Consider the following 20,212-nt stretch of genomic DNA (forward strand, 5'->3'; position numbering starts at 1 on the left):
GCCAATCAATATAGAGATGCTGCTTCCATAGTGATACAATCATGACCACGAACGACGACTGAATGCACTACTGTGACAGTAGAATAACACAAGGACAAGTGCTCAAAAAAGTATAAATAAGAGTCCAAAATTTGCATTGAGATGCTCTTCATACTTACCTGGGTCGTGCATCGGGTATCAAGAATCCCTGATGTACAGTGAGGCCGATTGTCATTGCACAGCGACGATTAGCCTTGCTGCGAACATCTTCGGATGTCTCGAGATCATAATTTTTGTTTGGGGGGAATAAGTGGTTCGCCGCGTGTTCCCCTGAAACTCACTATCAAAATATAAATGAAAAATAACGAACAAGCTAGGCTAGTTTACCTTGACAAAGCTATTCGGTATCAGACGTATACTATCAGCAGCATTGAGTCGCGTTTCATGCTGTTTCTTTCAACTTTGTGCATTTCCAACATCCTGACTGTACGCGATACTGCATCGATACTGTTGAGAGCTAGCATCTCATCTCTACGCGCTGCTCCCATCTGGTACTCACTGTTTATCACTTTTTCTCAGGCTTCTTGGGAGATAGACTGCGGATGAGATTGACGCGAACTGTGCAACATTCGCTACGGAACACCATATGACTCACTAGAACTCGCCTATCTATCTTTCTCCTTATGAATAGAACATTTCATTCCACTCTTGATCATCGTCATCTCCTTCACACACTAAACACGACATGAACTATCAAGACGGCTCTCCTGTTCAATTTGGTGATATTGTTACCATTGGTTCCATCAAGGATAACAAGCTCATCACTGTGGAAGAAGATGGCGAAACTTTGGTTTTGCATGAATTCATTGCTCCAGAGAAGCACGCACTGTTAGTCTGTGGAAATAATAACACTGAACCAGGACAATTCTACTTGACATTCAAGTGTAACCGTGGCTTCTTGTATTGCGACCATGATCAAGGCGTCTTCAAGAGTGGTGTACCCTGGTTTGAAAGAACTGCTTTTAATATGGAAAAGCTGAAATGCGCAGTATTGGGTGATGGTGAATCTTTGAAGGATGGAATCATAGTGGCCAAAGTAGCAGATGCTGAAAAACATTGAATAAACTCCAGTTACAATGTTATATATTTATACACAAACGTAAAAGTTTTGAGAGAGAGAGAAAGAGAGAGAGAGAGAGAGAAAGAGAGAGAGAGAGAGAGAGAGAAAGAGAGAGAGAGAGAAAGAGAGGGAGAAAGAGAGAGCAAAGGCCCCGTTTAAAAGATCTTGCATTGGATCGCAAATGCAAGCTATTTTTTGCATGTGCTGATTCTTCCTGAATGGTGTTTGATGTCTCAAGGCATTTGCCATGCATATGCTTAATGAGAACGAGCATTGTTGGTTCAAAACAGCCTCAGTTCACTTGGTAAGGGCTTGCATGTCTGGATCACAGGGCAGCTTGACCTGAATGAGCGACTCTGTGGATCTCAATCATGCGATTACGGCTAAACCAGCTCCCAGACGATCCAGTGTGTACCTGAATTCATTCACTGAGTTTCATTCCGTATGTCACCATCACCATCATTTACCAACAACAGCTGCCGCAAGAATGATCAAAAAAGTAGTAATCAGATTAGTTCTTTAAGCATCTCTTCATAAACGCAACTAGCCACAGACAGTATTGCAAATGAATGTTTATCAAGAGAGACTCTTTCTACATGTTACAAAATACGTCACATTACCTTGATTTGAACATGCTATTTTGGCCTTTCCTTTTTCTTTTCATTGTCCTTTCTTTCTCTCCCTTTCTTTCTCTTTTCCAGAACTTGTTGTACTTTGTCTGATTAGCATCTGAATTGGTATTCCGCGTTTCATCCCTTTTGGTTTGGATTCTCTCTTCTATTGAAACGTTTACGGAGGGGAGCAAGCTTCTTTCTTTCTTTTCTTTTCTTTACAAAATATACACAGTTTTTTGGGTAACATGGAGATATATACACTTGTCTGTTTGACATGACACTCATCCCGCCTACAGCTTAATTTTAGAGCACTCAAATGAGTGGAAACATCAAAGTTGTCGTGCGCTGTCGACCCCTGAACGCTAGAGGTAAGCTTCACAGTGTGTCTGATGGCACTGCCACTCATGCCAGCAAACAGAGAAGGCAAGAGGTGCGACATGTCTGATTCGCATGGATGGAAACCAGACCATCATTACAAATAACAAAGCACCCAGCACCAACGCTATCCATCAGAAAAAGAAGCACCAGACAAAAGACGAAGACGACAATGTCAAAGCATTCACATTTGATAGATCGTATTGGTCTGCAGATAAGAATGATGACCAGTATGCAGACCAGGAACTAGTGTACAATGACCTCGGAAGGGAGCTGTTGGATCACGCATTCGATGGATACAATTGCTGTATTTTTGCATGTAGCGTATTGCCACGCCAGTAGACGACTGAACAAGCGCACTAACCTATTGCATAGATGGACAGACTGGATCAGGCAAATCGTATTCTATGGTAGGTCTTTTTGCAGTTGTCACAAGAGTGTGCCACTCAGTGTGTTCGTTTTCTAGATGGGTTACGGAGAAGACAAAGGCATTATACCTCGCACATGCTCCGAACTGTTTGAACGAATAGCAGATCTCACTAGCGATGTTCTCAAATTCCAAGTGGAAGTCTCCTACATTGAGATCTACAACGAAAAGGTACGCGATCTTTTGAATCCAGGCAACAAGGGCAACTTGAAGGTGCGAGAACACCCCACCATTGGACCGTATGTGGAGGACCTCTCTCGTCTCGTCGTGAATTCGTTTGAAGATATCGATCATTTGATGAGCGAGGGCAACAAGGCAAGTATGAGGGACATTAGATTATCAACCGACTTTGTGTACTAAACGTAAACAAATGGATGCCCTATATAGGCCAGAACAGTAGCAGCTACCAACATGAATGAAACATCATCTCGCTCCCATGCAGTCTTCACTTTGTTTCTCACATCCAATCGATTTGAGCAAGTTGCTAATTTGAATACGGAAAAAGCAGCCCGCATCAGTTTAGTCGATCTAGCTGGCAGTGAAAGAGCAAATAGTACAGGCGCCACAGGCGCCAGACTGAAAGAGGGCGCCAACATCAACAAGTCCCTGACCACGCTTGGAAAAGTCATTGCGGCTTTGGCAGAACAGTCATCGCAGCCCAACCACAAGAAATCATCGTCAGCCCATATTCCTTATCGTGATTCCGTACTGACATGGCTGCTCAAAGACTCATTGGGCGGTAACTCAAAGACTGCCATGATAGCAGCTATCTCACCTGCTGACTACGACGAAACGCTCAGTACGTTACGATATGCAGATCAAGCGAAACGCATCAAGAACAAGGCTGTTGTCAACGAAGATCCCAACGCCCGACTGATACGAGAGCTGAAAGAGGAACTGCAGGCACTGCGTGATACACTGATGATCTACGCCCCTGAAGAAGTTGAAAAGATTACACTGCAAAAGAAGTCGTCGGGCAGAGGAAGCAGTGCAAGTCGAGCCTCGTCTCGTGCAACAACAAGAGCCACAACAGCTTCTCCCATGTTGCTCATTTCGCCTGAATCCCCGCTAGTTAAGCAAAGAGGAAACAGCTTGCTGACCAAGGAACAAGTGATAGATCAATTGCAGTCGTCTGAAAAGCTATTGTCACAAGTCAATCAAACATGGGAAGAAAAGATGAGTGCCACTGAAGCCATTCACAAGGAACGTGAGAAGGCATTGGAGGAACTAGGCGTCATTGTAGAGAAAAACAACATTGGCGTGTATGCACCCAAATCCATTCATTTAATCAATCTCAACGAAGACCCGCTCATGACAGAATGTTTGATGTATCAGATCAAGCCAGGCATCACTCGTGTCGGCAGATTGGGAAGTGCTGTGCCTGCTGACATTCGCCTTAGTGGCAGTGAGATTCTAGACGAGCACTGCTATTTCGAAAATATCTCTGTACCAGCAGCAGCAACAGAAGATGCGCCTTTGCAGCAACAAGACGACGAAGAGGAAGAAGAAAACATGGCTAGCAGAGTTGTCACTATTCATCCCGGTAAAGAATCAGTAACACTAGTCAACGGCATGCGCATCCTTCAGCCCAAGGTACTGCATAGTGGTTATCGCATCATATTCGGCTCTGGATTGCATCATTTGTTCCGCTTCAACAATCCCGATGAAGTACGACGAGAGCGGGAACACATGCAACAATTTGGCATGTCGCCTAAAATCAACACGGGCATCTTCCCCATGATGGAGAGGGGCGATAGTGCTCTGGGTCACACACTGTCTCCAGCCAGCACCACCACCGCCATGACAGACCTGACAGCAGCCAGCGCAAGCCATCATCATCCGCCCGCCGACATTGTAGACTGGAATTTTGCCCACAGTGAAGCGCTTCGCAAGTTTGGTGGCCCACGAAGTGCGGATTTAACCATCATGACTGACGAGGATCTCAAACAGTTATCTGACGGTATTACCAAAGTGCGCGAATTTCGAAACAGGAAAAGAATATCATCCGATAGTCATAACTTGCTGTTTGAGGATCCAGATTCTATCATCACAACCACAACTGTTTCACCTCGCACTTCAATCAGCTCGTCCAGCAACAAGCGGTTTAGTGCCATTTCATCAGTGCCTACTATTTTCACCGAGGAAGAGAGCCATGCTGACAACCCTGATCCAGACGACGAACCTCACACTGCCGCCAAAGAGCTTTTGTCCAGTATCATGTCCAAGGAAGAAAAGGACCATCTGATTCGCATCGCCACAGAAGAAATGCAACAGCAGCTGGAACTTCAAAAGCAGGAATATGAGGAGAAGCTTAAGCTGGTGGAATCCTCCAACATGAAGGCAGATGAACTCAACCGCGAACGAGATGAACTAGCCGCCAAATACGCCCAAGTCAAACAAGATATGGAAAAGGTGCTTGAACAACAGAAGCTGGCCTACGAATCCAAGATTAAGCGTATTTCTGCTCACTTGCCCCCTGGAACAGCACTCAGTTCGGACAATCTACTGGTAGGATATACTGCCAAGAATGCAGCTGAGAGCTTGATGCGGATGACGATTGAAAAGTGGCGTCAATTGCGCTATGTAAAGATGGCTGAAGATTGTCTTATTCATGCAGTGGTGCTCAAGGAAGCCAATATCATGGCCAAGGAACTAGGCAAAAATGTCGTCTATCAATTTATTGTGGTCCATGATGACATTTCGTCTAATCCTCTGTCATTTTGGGAATCTACCTCTGCGTTACAGCCATTCCTGCGAGAGCCTGACACACATTTGATTAAAGAGGCCAAACCCTGTTTAGCTGTGCAAGTGATTGATCATGTCCACCGTGCTACTTATATATGGTCTATTGCCAAGGTGAAGCATCGATTAAGACGCATGCGTCGATTGTACGACTATACAGACAGACCTCTGTTTACAGGCCAACACTTTAATAGAGAAGATCCCTTTTATGAAACGCCATGTCCCCGCTTTTCCTTGATAGGATTAGCACGTATACCCTTGAGGAACCTGACGCTGCAGCTGCATGCTGATAACTATGTCGATATTTACTGCAGAAATACCGGCAAAATCATGGGTCAAATCCGCGTGTTAATCACACCCATTGCCCGATCTGTCTCCAGAAAGCACCAGCATCAAACCAACGGCGGTGAGGGTCCAGCACAGCGACCCAGTCTCTTTTACCACAAAAGATCCTCCTCCAGCAACGTGCTACAGGATCAAAAGCAAGTATTGGGCGAAAAGTACCTACTCCATATTGGGCAGCAGCAGGTTTTTGAGATACGCATCCAGGAGTTGAAGGGTGTCAGTGAAAGCAACTTTACACAAGTCCACGCCCAGTTCAGACTTTCTTCCTTTGGCAACGTGGAGCGCTACTCTACGGCTGACAAGATCTACCAAACAGACCCCATTAGCAACTTTGGAACTGAGACTGTGCAATTCAATCAGTGCCAGACACTCTCTGTCAATATCACTGAGAACATGATGGATGTCATTCTGAACCAAGGGCTTACCATTGAAGTCTACGGCCAAGCGCAAGAGAACTATCTCTTTGGATTAGTAGAACATGTAAGTAATGCTAGCGGCGTGAATAGTCGAAACGGGTCGCCCACCACACCAACATCTGAACAATCTGAATTATTTGCAAAGGCGGTGACATCAGAACTCGGCAATAGCGGTAATGTGCCTGCCAGCAGACGATTCTCTATCGACAGACGATTCTCGGTGGAACAAAGCACCTACGACGGCATTCTGATGGAGGAGAAACACGATGTGCTGGTTTGGATCCAGATTTGCGAGCTGAATGACGATGGTGAATATGCACCTGTCAAAGTGTTGCACACTGAAGTCAACGATCACCAACATCACAACCATCATGTCAAACACCACCAAGATGTGTTCTGTCTCCGCCAAGGTTTACAGAGACGCATTGCTCTTACACTTTCGCATGATTCTGGAAAGCAGTTTGAATGGCTGAGCATCAAGCAGGCAAAGATAGGCAACGTGCGCTTGGTCGATAACAAGGGACGTCAGACAGATTCACCACCCCATCCCCCAGTCGAGATTCACTTGTTCCCGGATCAACAAGAAACGACGTTTGAGAGAAACGGCAAATCCCGCATGACAGCGCAAGGACCATGGGACAGTTCACTTCACGACTCGCTCTTTTTGAACCGAGTTACAGCTTCTGGCCAGCGCGTGCGATTGAGGCTCTCGTGGCAGATTGAGTGCGATAAATGCGTGGCACCGCTCAACTTTGAGATGGACATTTCAGTGCAGATTCAAGCAAGAGATGCCACCATCAGCACATCAGCCTCATCTTCCTCCATGTTTCGACAGTTTTTACTAGGCGGTGGAGACTCGGATGCCAATGGGCGTGTCAGCAAGATTATGTACAAGACAAGCGGCCTCTTCATTGTGCAGCTTAAACCACCCATGACTCGACAGGTGCGAGAACTATGGCGCCTGAATACCGCCAACAAGTATGTGCGTGGGGAAGAATTCATCGGCTCTTGGAAGCCACGTGGTGTATCTCTTATTACTGATTATCGAGCTGCTCGACAGCGCATGCTGCATCAAGAAAGTGTAGCTGCATTTAGACATTCCTTGGTGTTAGCAGGACATCCGCAAACCAAGGCTTTTCAACGCAGCCAATCTGACCATGCACTGACACTTCAATGTCTTACCAACAGCCATATGACAGACACAGCAAGCACATCTGAAAGCATTAGCAATGACAAGCAAAAGACAGAACCTGAAGCATTGACCAGGAAGGTGATTGAATTGTGGCAAACTCAATTTGGAACACGAGAAGAGGTAATGTATATATTGATGTTATATGAAATGTATGACAAGACATTGACGTTCTATAATTATAGATTGTATTTAGTCAAGATCCACCAAAAATTACCTCATTGACAAGTTCATCTAGCACGAATAGTATCAGCAGTGTCAAATCTTTGAGCAAAAAGTACTCGAAAATTAAATTAACACCTGATATTCAGCAATTGCATCCAAGGTATGCGTGTATTCTCAAATAATGGCTTCATCCATCTCATTATTTTCTGACTGTAGTGACACAATCACCAAGAAAGGCTTTCTGTTACACCCAGAAAACGTGGATGATGTATGGTTGAAGCACTGGTTTGTCCTTCGACGGTAAGACGCTTTGTTGATTTTTATACAACATGATTTTTTCTAATTCGCAATGATGAATCAACAGACCATTTATAATTATCTATCAAGATCAAACTGAAGTAGAAGAAATTGGCGTATTCAACCTTTCATCTGCTCGAGTTGATTACAAATCTGATTTGGAAGACATGCTGCAGGTACGTTATTTTGAAACCCATAATGATGGTGGTTTTTTTTATATATTAAATTGGGTTCTAATCGTATGAGTAAAAATAGAGGAAATACACATTTGCCATTTACACACACAACAATGCTTATTTGCTTCAAGCAAATGATTTCGAAGACATGAAAGAATGGATATCGAAAATCGATCAATTTTATCCTGTAAAGAAACTCGAAAACTTGTCTTAAGTTTTGTATGTACATATATATATTTATTATTTAGCAAGGAGAGGGTTTCCTTTTCTTATGGTATTGGAAATACTCCTATGCCGTGTTCAATAAAAAAAGAGATCTCACCTAATAGCAAATTACCTTTTGTTGCTAATGATACACGTGAAGTTTGTTTCCGAGTGTGTAAATTTAACGAAAGTTCTATATTTTGGCATTGACTATTACCTTTTTCCTCTTTTCCTCTCTCTCTCTCTCTTTCTTTTCATTTGCCCACTCTCTTTCACAAAAGAACATACATTACAACAAGTCAAAATGACAAATTATCAGTCCACTACTCAAGTCCATGGTTGGTTAATGGACGTCCCTGGCTATCGGGAAAATTATCAAGATCAAAGAGAAATCATGATTCATAATGATTCAGAGCAATTTGTGTGAGTATTAGTGTCGAATTCATGCTTTTGGTCGGGAAAAGGGGCAGGGTTTAATTAAATTGTTTAAAGGGGTGTGTGAGAGTGTGAGAGTGTGAGTGCAAATCATGATAAAGGAGTATAGGGAGAAAGATCAAGGGTTTCTAATACATGAATTTATCTCTACTAGTAACACATCTAGAAAGGAAAGACCTTCATCACTAGCGTCCATCAGCTCTGAAGACAGTATCAATTTGGAGGAATTAATCAATGCCAACTTTACAACGGACATGGATGATGAAACCGACTTGTCGGCATTAGCATCATTAGAATTGGATGATTCCAATGAAGATTTCTGGAAGGTGGATAATGTAAGCTTGGCCGCCATAACAATTCCAAAATATAACTGATCGTTTTGTACAGGTATTCAATCATTATATCACAACTCAATTGACTACGACAGACAAATCGAGATTGAAGATCACCAACAGTAGTAGATCAAAGTATGAAAGTGAAGAGGAGTTTGACTCTAAAAATACAAGCGCAGAAGATCTACATGACATTTCTCTTTATGACAAAGTAATGTATACACACTCTTTGACATGCTAAATAAAAACGCTAAACTTCCATTCAGACAACCGAGCATAGCTTTCTGGATACATTGGATTTAAATTCTCCTGCAGATTTCGGTAGGCATAATATAACACAACTCATTTGTGAATGTATATACTCATTTATGCGTTAGATAATTTCTCAAACATGCATTTATCATCTCCTCATCAACAAAGATCAGATAGATCAGGAAGTTTTAGCAGCGACAATAGCTCCAACTCACAGTCAACAATAACGACTGCAAACCGCAATGCTCTACGCCAAAATGTGTTTCCCAGCGCATCCACTTCGACATCATCCATGAGCAGCCATTCCACCGCAAAAACAAGCCATTCATTCTTCTTATCCAGGCCGCCTATTACAAAATCTGAATCCAGCAAAACCAGCAATCGTTTGACTTGCTCCAGAAAACCATTATTGGTCTCCAGCATATCAGAAAACACAGTTGTAGAAGCAAAGCCAACACTATCATCCACTACTCGCCTCCCTGCTCGATCAGTATCACAAATTGGATTAGCTAGGCGTGCTACACATATTCCAGCGCCCTCGTCTTCCAAGGCAACTTTATCGCCAATAGTGTCGACAAAGCTATCTCCTACTCCACAGCGTACAAAATCGACAGCATCCATTGCTCGTAAGCCAAGCAATACCAACTTAAACAGATCTACAAGTCGTATAGGACAACCCAGTACAAGAGCAAGTCATATCCCCTCACCTCCTACCACAAAAAGGAGTACGACATCACTTGGTATCTCTTCTATTTTCTCTTCGTCTGCCTCTTCAACACAGCAGCAAGAAAAGTACCCTCCGCAGACTCCTAACAAAAATTATTCAAGACCTAAAACCTCAATGGGAACACTGAAGCCATCATCATCGCCTTCGAATGTGCAGTCTGGGTTACGTACACCGTCTTTCATGGGAGCCCCTAGCTCGTCTAGATCAAGTAGTTTAAGAATGCCCAGTTCACGAAGCTTGTATAAATAATAAGCCATCTTGTTGTGTTGATCAATATTTTGAAGTAACCACTTGTTTTGTATATCCCAAATAAAAGAAACCATGACATACTAATGACAATTTTATATATTTTGCATTGTGGATAGTTGTCCGTATGCTTATCTGTAATTACAGTATAAAAACTACATGTCGTCTATCCCCATTATCTGGTTAACTGGCAAAGAAAGTCCATTGGAAACTTGACAGACTTTTCGAATCATCTATTATACCTTTCAATCTAAGAGCCATGTGATTTCTGTTGGTAACTACCTCTTCAGACTTATATAAAACGTATACAAAACTGGAAGGAGAATCGAATGGCACTAATATCTAGTGTCTTAATGGGCAGTATTCCACTGACTCCTGATAAAATAATTTTTGCGTCTTTTTAGCAGCTTTTGAAGGATTGCTCGGTTTCTGTTATGCCAACCCTACCTTTAATACTTATCATAGTAAAGAACAAAATAAAAACTACCGAACGAGTCTTGTCTCAAAGCTATAGTATGATTCTATCATGAGATATATTCATCTTGTCTTTACCAACAAACAAAGTTTGGCCAAAAATAGATTTTGCACAGCACCTTTCTTGGACGTATCTCGAGATGTAATTGTCAGGCTTACCAAAGCAAATATCATTCGATACCTCTAGGTTAGATCCATTATGCTGCGAGAGCTTTGGGTACCAAACGTACATTCATTTTATGGTTTCGCTCAAGATCCTATATTTTGAGGCTTTCAGGCATAAAAGTTATTCAGAAATTCAAAAAAATAAAGTTAGATTAGCCACGTAAACTAGGACATAATAGAAATACGCATCGAATGGCTCCATTCTTGAACTGTTGTGCAACAGATTGCAGATTACATAATAACTGCACCTTTTTCTACTTTTAAATAAAGAAGGCTCTAAACTGTATTCATTTGGTCATATTTATTGATAGATTAATAGAAAATCAGGTAGTTGTATCCCTTCGCTGCTTCGACCTCCGAGCCAATCAGATTGCTTGAAAACTCCGCTGACCTAAAAAAAAATTGCGAGGGTTTCCCCCTGTTTGGATGTGAGGCAAAATTTTAAGCGCCGCTATAATAGCAATATAGCCGCTGCTATCATCAAACTTCCCTCAGGTGCTAGAGCATGCCTTACTTACACCACCTAGCTTTAGATTCTGGCCTTGAGACCCTCAATCATCACTAAAGTAAGTAGTGATAACCAAGTGGAGGCAGCCTATCTACCTCCTAGCCTCGGATAGAGTCTTGTTGAGCTTCAGGGATAGGCACATCCACACAACGTAAAAAAAAGTATGCTTCATAGAAACATAATAGTAATAAAAGAAATAAGAAAAGAACATACTACTGTACTGTAGAAGTATAATAGTATGTAGGCAAAAAAGGAAGACTCACACAAAGTGAGTAAAAGAAAAGTATAAAAAATACAATAGCAGAGACGTTCAGAACAGCTCGTTGTTGTTGCAACAAAAACGCATACGTGAGCAACATGCATGGTAATAGTCGGATGTAAAGCAACACAACCAACAAAAGAAGAAAAAAAAACGCAACGAAGCGAACATCATGAATGCATTATCATGAAAAAGGAAGCAATAATACAAACGTTCAAAGAAGTTTTATATCATTGCGACCAGAAGAAAGAAGATACTGACCACTTACCACCACCGTAAATAGACCAGAGGATACACAATCACCGGATATAGACCAAAGAATGAGCATGCACCAAACACAGTAGACCAGGAAAGGCCAGAATAGCAGCAGCAGCAGCAGCAACACCAGTACCATAGCAAAACTAAAGAACGAACACCATTAGCAGAGAGCAAACCAAGGCCAAAGAAGCTACTTACTAGTTACCATTACCACAGATATACCAGAGAACAAGCATACAACAAAGACAGTAGACGAGGAAACATCATATTAGCAGCAACAGCAGCAGCAACACCAGTGGCAACGCGAGCAGCAACGCCAGCAACAGTAACAGCAGGATAGAAAAACCGAACAACGAGCGACACCAGAGGCCAGACAAAGATTAAAGAAGCAACCGCCAGAGACAGAGACCGAAGAAGCAGCTACCAGACATGATAAAGCAAAGAAGCCGAGAGCAGAGATAGCAGAGAAGTAATGGCAACAGCACGCATGTCAGACAGGCAAAAAAATTATCAAAACCTAATAAACAAATTCAATTAGTGCTGATTTTACGTCTTCCAGTGCTCGTTACCGAAGAGTACCTACCATATTCCACTTCAAAGAGGCAGTACTAGGTAACTTTAACAGCACAGGATCGTGTCAGCAGAAGAGAGAGTGTTATTTTCAATCAATAGGGTTCCAAAACCAACATGGTTTGAAAATAAACGCGTTTTGCAAAAAGGGTTAAAAAACGACGGTATGGAAAAGCAAGAGGGCGACCTATCCGACGTCACAGTCAGTAGATTTGGCCTCAGTCTTCTGCCGTGGCAGTCGTAACTGCTGCACTTTAATTTGAAATTGTGCAGTGGGTATTTTCGTGTTCAAATGCGGCTTGATTTCACATTCTTTAAACGTTTTTGCTAAATTTGACTATGAATATTGTCGTTATTATTGCAGTGAAATCGGGTTTAATGGATTTCACGAAAAAAAATAAAGCAAAGGTAAAATACAATAGAAATCAACTGTATTTTATTTGTGTATAAAATGAACTGAAGATCCTGGAATTGAGCAAAAAAAAAGAAGAGTATTTATACATTTGCAACTAGCTTATAGGATTAGTGATGATAGAGAGCAATAGGTTCTGCTATTGCGATATCTGGCAAATGTTGTTGATGTTTGATTTAATGTGGTAATCAATGCAAGAGCACAGGCCATAAGGGTCGATTTGAGTAACCTTGATGGGCTTGGATGAGCTATCGTTATAGCATGATTTAATGTAACCTTTGTTGTGCCAGAAGGGCTACAACTGTCTATAAAGATTAAGGTATTCTTGATGGGTAGATATGTCTGTGTTGTGCAACAACATGGACAAGCTATGATAAGTGAAGTGCATCTCAGCTATCTAAATACTGAGGTTCACCAGATGTGATAAGCGTTGTACAAGATAAATTGCTACTTTGGCATTCAGAACTTAGTATAAATAGAATAACTCTTGTCTTCATCAATAAATCTTTAGTTTTTGTGTCTGATCTTATTCAAATAAGTCTTTTCTTGTTTTTATAATATTGAACATTTTTTATAAGCTACAAATAATAATCCTTTTATTCTTTGTGCTTAACAATTGTGAATAGACTTTACTAAATCTAGCTTTACGGCTAAATATACAGTTGTATGTTGTGGACGACCTTCAAAAGTGTCCTGAAGACCTGACAAGCATCTTGGGCAGTCCGAGCAAGATGTTAAATTCAAGTTTGCATAGTATAATTGAAGCTCAAGTCTTTAAACCACTGTAATTATCGCGCATTTCAAAATGCAAGACCTCAGCCTCAGAATTAGAAAAAAAGCGCCTACTACTTAGAAAATGAGTTTCGTACAATGCAGAACATCTGTTTCATCAGACAGAACGGTAACTAACTTATTCGTTTGGCAATAAACCTCACTACACCTTTGTTTTAAGTTGAATTCTCTCCAAATCTGGACATTTTCAAGCACGAATAACTCATGCCACAAAGCGTTTTAAGGGCTTGGAATAACATCAAACGACTCCTCTTGGATACGATTTATTTACTGATGCTTTATCTCAATTTTTTTGGGTCATTGCAAATTCATGAAAACCCTCATTTTTTCATGAGTATTAGCAAGGGAAAATTCTCGAAAATCAAACGATCGCGTTTTTCAACCCAAAAACGAAGACTTTTTCTATGATACATATTAGACCAAATTGATTGTACAGATCCAATGCAACACTGGAAGTTTTGTCTATGAAACTTGTATATGCTAAATTATGACATATTCGTAGAAAACCGGTTTTGAAACTTTCCCAAATTGCTCATTATTTTCAGTCTAAAAACTGAATGTAACCAGCATCATTCGATGCGCTTTTATTGACTCTATAAATGCATTAGAAAATAAAGTATAACAAGGACAATTTTTATAGTCAAACTTAGCAAAAACGTTTAAAGAGTGTAGCATCAATGATGTGTCATTTCTAAACCGGATCTCCAAATGCGTAGGAGCAATTAGTTAAAGCACAGATCACATCAGATCATAAACTTTGACATGAAACAGGATTCAGTTACGATCCGAATAATGGCATGTTCAGGATAATAGATTGGATCTATTATCCTATCACCCAAATCAACCCATCTAATACCTTATCCTCACATCAAATCCCTCAATTCGAATAGTATATAAACCCTCTTATTTCCAATGTAATAAACGATATTCTTTACCTGATTAATTTCATACTCTTTTTATAAATAATTTATTTCTGATAAATCAATCAAGCCAAATTTGAACAAAAAAATACCTACTACACAGTTTCAAATTAAAGTGCAGCAGTTGCAGCTGCCACCGAGGAAGACTGAGACCAAATCTAGTAGCCGTGACGTCGGGTATGGTGCTTTCTCATTTTTCCGTATCCCCGTTTTTTACCCTTTTTGCAAAACACGTTTAGTATCAAACCACGTTGATTTTGGATCACTTTTGATTGAAAATAACACTCTAGCTTCTGGTAACACGGTCTTGCAGTGTTAAAAGGACTTGATACTACTTCTTTGAAGTGGAATATGGTTGGTACCATTCAATAACGAGCACTGGCATACGTAAAACTAGCACTAATTGAATTTTTTTATTCGGTTTTGATAATTTTTTTTACCTGTTTGACACCGGTGCTGCTATCATTACTTCTCTGCTGTTATCTGTGTTGTTTGTATCTTTGGTTTATTATGTCTGGTAGATGCTTCCTTGGTTGGTGTCTATCTCCGGCGATTGCTTCTTTAGCCTTTGTCGGATCTCTGGTGTCGCTCGTGCTTCGGGTTTTCTATGGTGTTGCTGCTGGTGCTGCTGCAGCTGCTGCTAATCTGGTCTTTTCTGATCTTTTCTGGTCTACTATATTTGGCGCATGCTTCTACTCTGGTCTATCTCTGGTGATTGCCTATATTCTTATGGTCTACCTCTGGTGGTGATAAGCAGTAACTTCTTTGGTCTTTGTCTGCTCTCTGCTGATGGCGTTTGTTCTTTAGTTTGTCTATGGTACTGGTGTTGCTGCTGCTAATCTGGTCTTTTCTGGTTTACTATATTTGGTGCATGCTTGTTCTCTGGTCTGTCTCCGGTGATTGCCTATACTCTTTTGGTCTATCTGTGGCTGTAGTAAGTGGTAAGTATATTCTTTCTTCTGGTAGCAGTGGTATAAAACTTCTTTGAACGCTTATATCATTGCTTCCTTTCTCGTGATAATGCATTCATGATGTTTGCCTTGTTGCGCTTTCTTCTTTTCTTTTGTTGGTAGTGTTTCCTCTGTAGCTTTACAGGAAACAACATTAGTCATTATGTTGTATTGCAAACTTATAATACCACTGTTGCTTTTGCAGTTGGGCGTATTTGTGTCATGTTGCTTTACATCCGACTATTACTACCATGCGCGTTGTTGCTCATGTATGCATTTTCTTGCAACAGCAACAAGCTTTTTTGAACATCCTTGATGTTGTGTTTGTTATGCTTTTTCCTGACTCGCTTCGTGTGAGTGTCTCTTTTTTCTTTTTTGCCTACATACTACTATACTCTTATAGTATTATGTTCCTTTGTTCCTTTGATTATGTTTCTTTGAAGCATACTTTTTTACGTTGTGTGGATGTGCCTATCCCTGAAGCTCAACAAGACTTTATCCGAGGCTAGGAGGTAGATAGGCCGCCTCCATTTGGTTATCACTACTTACTTTAGTGATGATTGAGGGTCTCAACGCCAGAATCTAAAGCTAGGTGGTGTAAGTAAGGCATGCTCTAGCACCTGAGGGAAGTTTGATGATAGCAGCGGCTATATTGCTATTATAGCGGCGCTTAAAATTTTGCCTCACATCCAAACAGGGGGAAACCCTCGCAATTTTTTTTTCAGGTCAGCGGAGTTTTCAAGCAATCTGATTGGCTCGGAGGTCGAAGAAGCGAAGGGATACAACTAGCTAGTTTCGGTATTGATATAGCATTTAATATGATTCTTTTGATTGTAATAATAAAAAGGTAGTGAAATGTATACAATGTAAATCCTTCTTAGTTCAAAAGTATTATAAGATGTAATCGTTTGATCTACTCTGCAATATACAGCTGCATGTAAGGGATGCCCTTTAAACATGATGATATTGTGGAATACATCCACTACGATCTGCATTCCGACAGTTCATCCAGTTACTAGATTTAGATATAAACTGTATGTACGCTGGATTAGATGTACGATATCGATTTATACTATAAGAAGATATGGACTTCAGATACGCTAGTACTATAAGATTCATACTATATAAGATATAGGCTATAGATGGCACCACGGACATGGATGGCACTATAGACTTATACTTGTATTCCGACATTGACTACGGATGTTTACCATATCTGGATAGGCACCAAGATTAATGCAATATGAGCTTGTTGCTTCAGATGTGCACTTCATGATCCACGCTATAAGACACATGCTTATATCCGTGATACTAGCTACAGATACTTTATGTACTACAGACTTGTACTATATATGAGACATGCTATAGACATGCATACGATATGCTATAGACATGCCATATATCCAGATACATGCTAAAGATGTATGCTTAGCGATATACACTCAGATATGTACTATTAATATAGACTAAGTAGACTGTACCTATCGGATACTTGCTACTAGATCGATATTAATTATCCTTATAGAAAGGATAGATCAGGGTACTTCGGATGAGAGTCTAATTATTCATCCAGACAGAGCTAAATCATGATTAGCTTGCTGGAGTTGTCTTTTAGCATGATTAGACATTAGTTGATCTGAGTTGACTTATTTGTCAATCTAATTAATAGAACTTTTATCCATTGTTATAGTATATAAGAAGGATCATCTACCTGGCCAGTAGAGAGACTTCAGTTTTACTTGACACCTGTCAGTTTGATAATAAAATACACCTTTATCAAGTTGACATTACTGTTTTTTATTCTTTTTTTTCCGTGAATTTTAGTCTATCAAGCCTCAAATTCCACAGATATTATGCGGTGGGGAAGAAAGTCATGTAAGTAGAGTAATACGCTACCGTAGATACCAGGAGGATCCATTACCAAATACCCCGCCAAGCATGCGTTGTTCATCATTAATATCCAACATGTTTCAATTTAGTAAGTTGCTATCTTTCGCCTCATATCAACGGTTTTGGATGAACAAAAGTATTTTTTGTCTCGAGGTTTGGGCCATCAAAATCGAGTTTTAGACTATTATGATGCCAGAGCTATGAAAGTAGCGTGTTCCTACAGCCAAATTTTGCGAGAATAACGATGGAGTAATTATTGAGGTTTAGATGGGATGAGTTATTGGTAAGAAATAGAGAATTTTTCAAGAAAAGCCAAATTTCATCAGTAATGAGCTAGATATATTAAGAACCTATTAATTATCAGCAATTGCAAGTAATGGGTTGACAGATGAGCTGTTGCAAAATGTTGAATTGTAAGCCGCTTGGCAATGTCTTGCTTCGTTGTAGTGTGGTAAAGGTTTGAAGCTGTACAGCGTATTTTAGCAAAAGGGAGAGAATTGCTTTTTTACGCCTCTTGATGTTAGAGAGTTCATATCAGAACGTTTATATGACTACATTGAGGGGCTGCTAAACGCCGTTTGAACAGATTTTCAATCTCTACGTTAATTATCAAATAATGAAGCGAGCAAGTAAAGTTGTAAAAGTAATCAATATATAATAAAGGAAAACCAGTGTTTCGACACTACTATTAGTACAACTGCCAATTCGATCAGGCTTCATTTCTATTAACTAAATTGTACGCCTTGTGTTTGCTGTACAAAATCACGCCTCGTTTGTTTAAATACTGCGATGCTTTCGCTTCAAAATCAAGAGCACAAAAACGTCCATGTGGTGCTCAAGTCCATAAAATAAATTTAGGGAATGCATTGACTCATGCTGGTACACAGAAACGTTTTTATCTTCTGCGCCACTGTAGCAAAATTTAGTTTCCTTGAGCGATTGTTTTTTTTGGCAATTTGGCTGGGGTTAACCTATTTCGCCCTGCAGATCAATGTGTGCTGATGCTACAGCTTCGACCAAAGCCTTAAACCATAGGCAAACCTTGGATCTAGGCAATAAAGATTACTTCAGGCAAGTAGATACAGATTTAGCGCATGTTTTCCTTCGAACCCCTTCGAGAACGTGAAAAACTGGCCTGTTCAAATACAAGCTGCTGTGGAATAACTATCAAGACCAGTACCATTCGGTGCGCATTTAAATTCTGTGTAAATTAGCTATGAGCTAGAAACAATTACTATTGAGAACGGTACATTAAAACGATCGAAGGGTGTCAATATGTCTCATATTGATGTCAAGCCAATAACAGGAGCTTGCAGGTTTTAATGGATTTGAATCTAGCCGATGACAGCTCTAGAACGCCAGTCCAGCTAAATGTATAGTTAATATTTAAGCTTATTATATACCATAACTCCCTTAACAAGTCGCTATTTTCAAGTTACCGGTGCATACTTTACATGTTGGTGAGTCATGTTTTTAAGATTAAACAAATGTAGCTTGCTTTGTTCAGCTCCATTAAGCCTTCTAGTTTAGGATATCATATTCTTCCTGCTTGAAAACGCCATATATACAATGTTGCTCAACGCGTCTACTAGGCCCTCTTAACTTCTCAATAGTAGTAGGTAAGCATACTTTGTTTATTATAGACGTACACAGAATTCACTATCGTGTGGTGCTATTCCTTACCTCGCATCAGACCTTGAATGTACAAACAACTTTTGATGTCGATTCTTGAATTTGTACATGCGGATTACCGAGTAATCTCCTAATAATATAGTTGGGATTGTGTGCACATCACCCATGGTATGAACTCTATTGACCGAAGAGAGTTCAAATTCAATATATGAGCACTCTGGGTACTTGACAGCATCTGAACTCTGTTCTAGATCAAAAAATGCCAGACACAAGTCAATCTCACATGGTGCACACATCGGGCAAAAGAGATTTCAAGGTCGAATACTTGGTCCACCACTCTTGAATATACCGAAATTCATGCAAGTGTTACGCATAAAAGTAATTGATTTCAGCTATAACGTGTTTATTAATTAGTATTTCTTCATCTTCTTTGATAAAGAAAGAGAAGGGAGATTTATGTGATGAATGAGTTGAGATATAATCGTGCGTGTTTTTTCTCTTGATTCCCAATATATATATATATATGTATATGTATACGAAGAATTGCAGAAAAAAAAAAAAAAGAGGGGGGGATAGTACATTTGTATGCTTAATTTATTGAAATTTAAGCATCTTCCTTCTTCTCGTCCTCCTTCTTGTCCTCCTTACCCTTCTTGGCCAATTCTTGGTTGATCTTTTGAACTTCTTCAAACTTTTCCTTGAAGAGATTGGCATTTTCAGAGTTGGCGAAACGGATAGCCAAAGTCTCGGCTTCGGGCTTGCCGTCAGAGACATCAGCAGTGACATTCCAAACCCAAGAACGATCAGAACCAACATTGGGAGAGAGCTTCATGAGGGAATCGACAAAATGGTTGGCACAGACCTTGAGGGTCTTGTCACGACGCATCAACAAACGAACTTTCTTGGTTTCCTTGTGTTGCAAGAACTTGACATCACCAGTACCACGCTCCTTCCATTCCTTGGTATCCTTGTTGTAACGGAACAACTTGGCACGCCTAAATATGATGTGCATGTCAGTATTCAGTGGAAAATGCACGCGTTTCTCACCAATTTACATCTTGAAAAGAACATCTTCCTCTTCTTCGTTGGTCTTGACTTCGACCTCTTCTAATTTGATGATGGGTTCAAAGTGGACATCAGGGGATTCAACTTCCTCCTCTTGCTAATCAAAGTGAATGAGATGCGTGTTAGTCGAGTCATCCGTCTCATCTGTTGCAATTTGATGCTTTACTTGTTCGACAATCTTCTTTTCTTCAGTATCAGCCATTATTATAGTTTAGAAAGGTGAAATAAACAGGATCGATGGATGGATGGATTCGTTTAAACTGTTAGGATTCAAAC

The 20,212-nt window shown here is 40.4% G+C and overlaps 4 protein-coding genes across 4 annotated transcripts; 3 read left to right on the forward strand and 1 right to left on the reverse strand.

Annotated features, from left to right (window-relative positions):
• Window positions 1-724: 724 nt before the first annotated feature.
• Window positions 725-1,099, forward strand: ATC70_003465 (uncharacterized protein; the record flags this gene model as incomplete). Its single annotated transcript, XM_064822825.1, has 1 exon — window positions 725-1,099. The coding sequence occupies one exon, from the start codon at window positions 725-727 to the stop codon at window positions 1,097-1,099; it is 375 nt and encodes a 124-aa protein (XP_064679425.1).
• Window positions 1,100-2,029: 930 nt separating this feature from the next.
• EST2 (Telomerase reverse transcriptase) lies at window positions 2,030-8,059 on the forward strand (the record flags this gene model as incomplete). The annotated part of the gene is made up of 9 exons (XM_064822826.1): window positions 2,030-2,081; window positions 2,132-2,407; window positions 2,464-2,498; window positions 2,555-2,830; window positions 2,903-7,330; window positions 7,393-7,532; window positions 7,589-7,672; window positions 7,737-7,845; window positions 7,925-8,059. The coding sequence occupies 9 exons, from the start codon at window positions 2,030-2,032 to the stop codon at window positions 8,057-8,059; spliced, it is 5,535 nt and encodes a 1,844-aa protein (XP_064679426.1).
• Window positions 8,060-8,353: 294 nt separating this feature from the next.
• mtg1 (Mitochondrial GTPase 1) lies at window positions 8,354-10,044 on the forward strand (the record flags this gene model as incomplete). Its single annotated transcript, XM_064822827.1, has 5 exons — window positions 8,354-8,472; window positions 8,639-8,819; window positions 8,872-9,027; window positions 9,083-9,137; window positions 9,194-10,044. 5 exons carry the CDS (start codon window positions 8,354-8,356, stop codon window positions 10,042-10,044), a joined length of 1,362 nt encoding a protein of 453 aa, XP_064679427.1.
• A 9,431-nt stretch (window positions 10,045-19,475) lies between these two features.
• On the reverse strand, window positions 19,476-20,138 carry ATC70_003468 (uncharacterized protein; the record flags this gene model as incomplete). Its single annotated transcript, XM_064822828.1, has 3 exons — window positions 19,476-19,866; window positions 19,927-20,033; window positions 20,103-20,138. 3 exons carry the CDS (start codon window positions 20,136-20,138, stop codon window positions 19,476-19,478), a joined length of 534 nt encoding a protein of 177 aa, XP_064679428.1.
• Between the last annotated feature and the right edge of the window lie 74 nt (window positions 20,139-20,212).

The sequence above is a fragment of the Mucor velutinosus genome (assembly GCF_035048745.1).
Source record: "Mucor velutinosus strain NIH1002 chromosome Unknown tig00000165, whole genome shotgun sequence".
Classification (NCBI taxonomy): domain Eukaryota; kingdom Fungi; phylum Mucoromycota; class Mucoromycetes; order Mucorales; family Mucoraceae; genus Mucor; species Mucor velutinosus.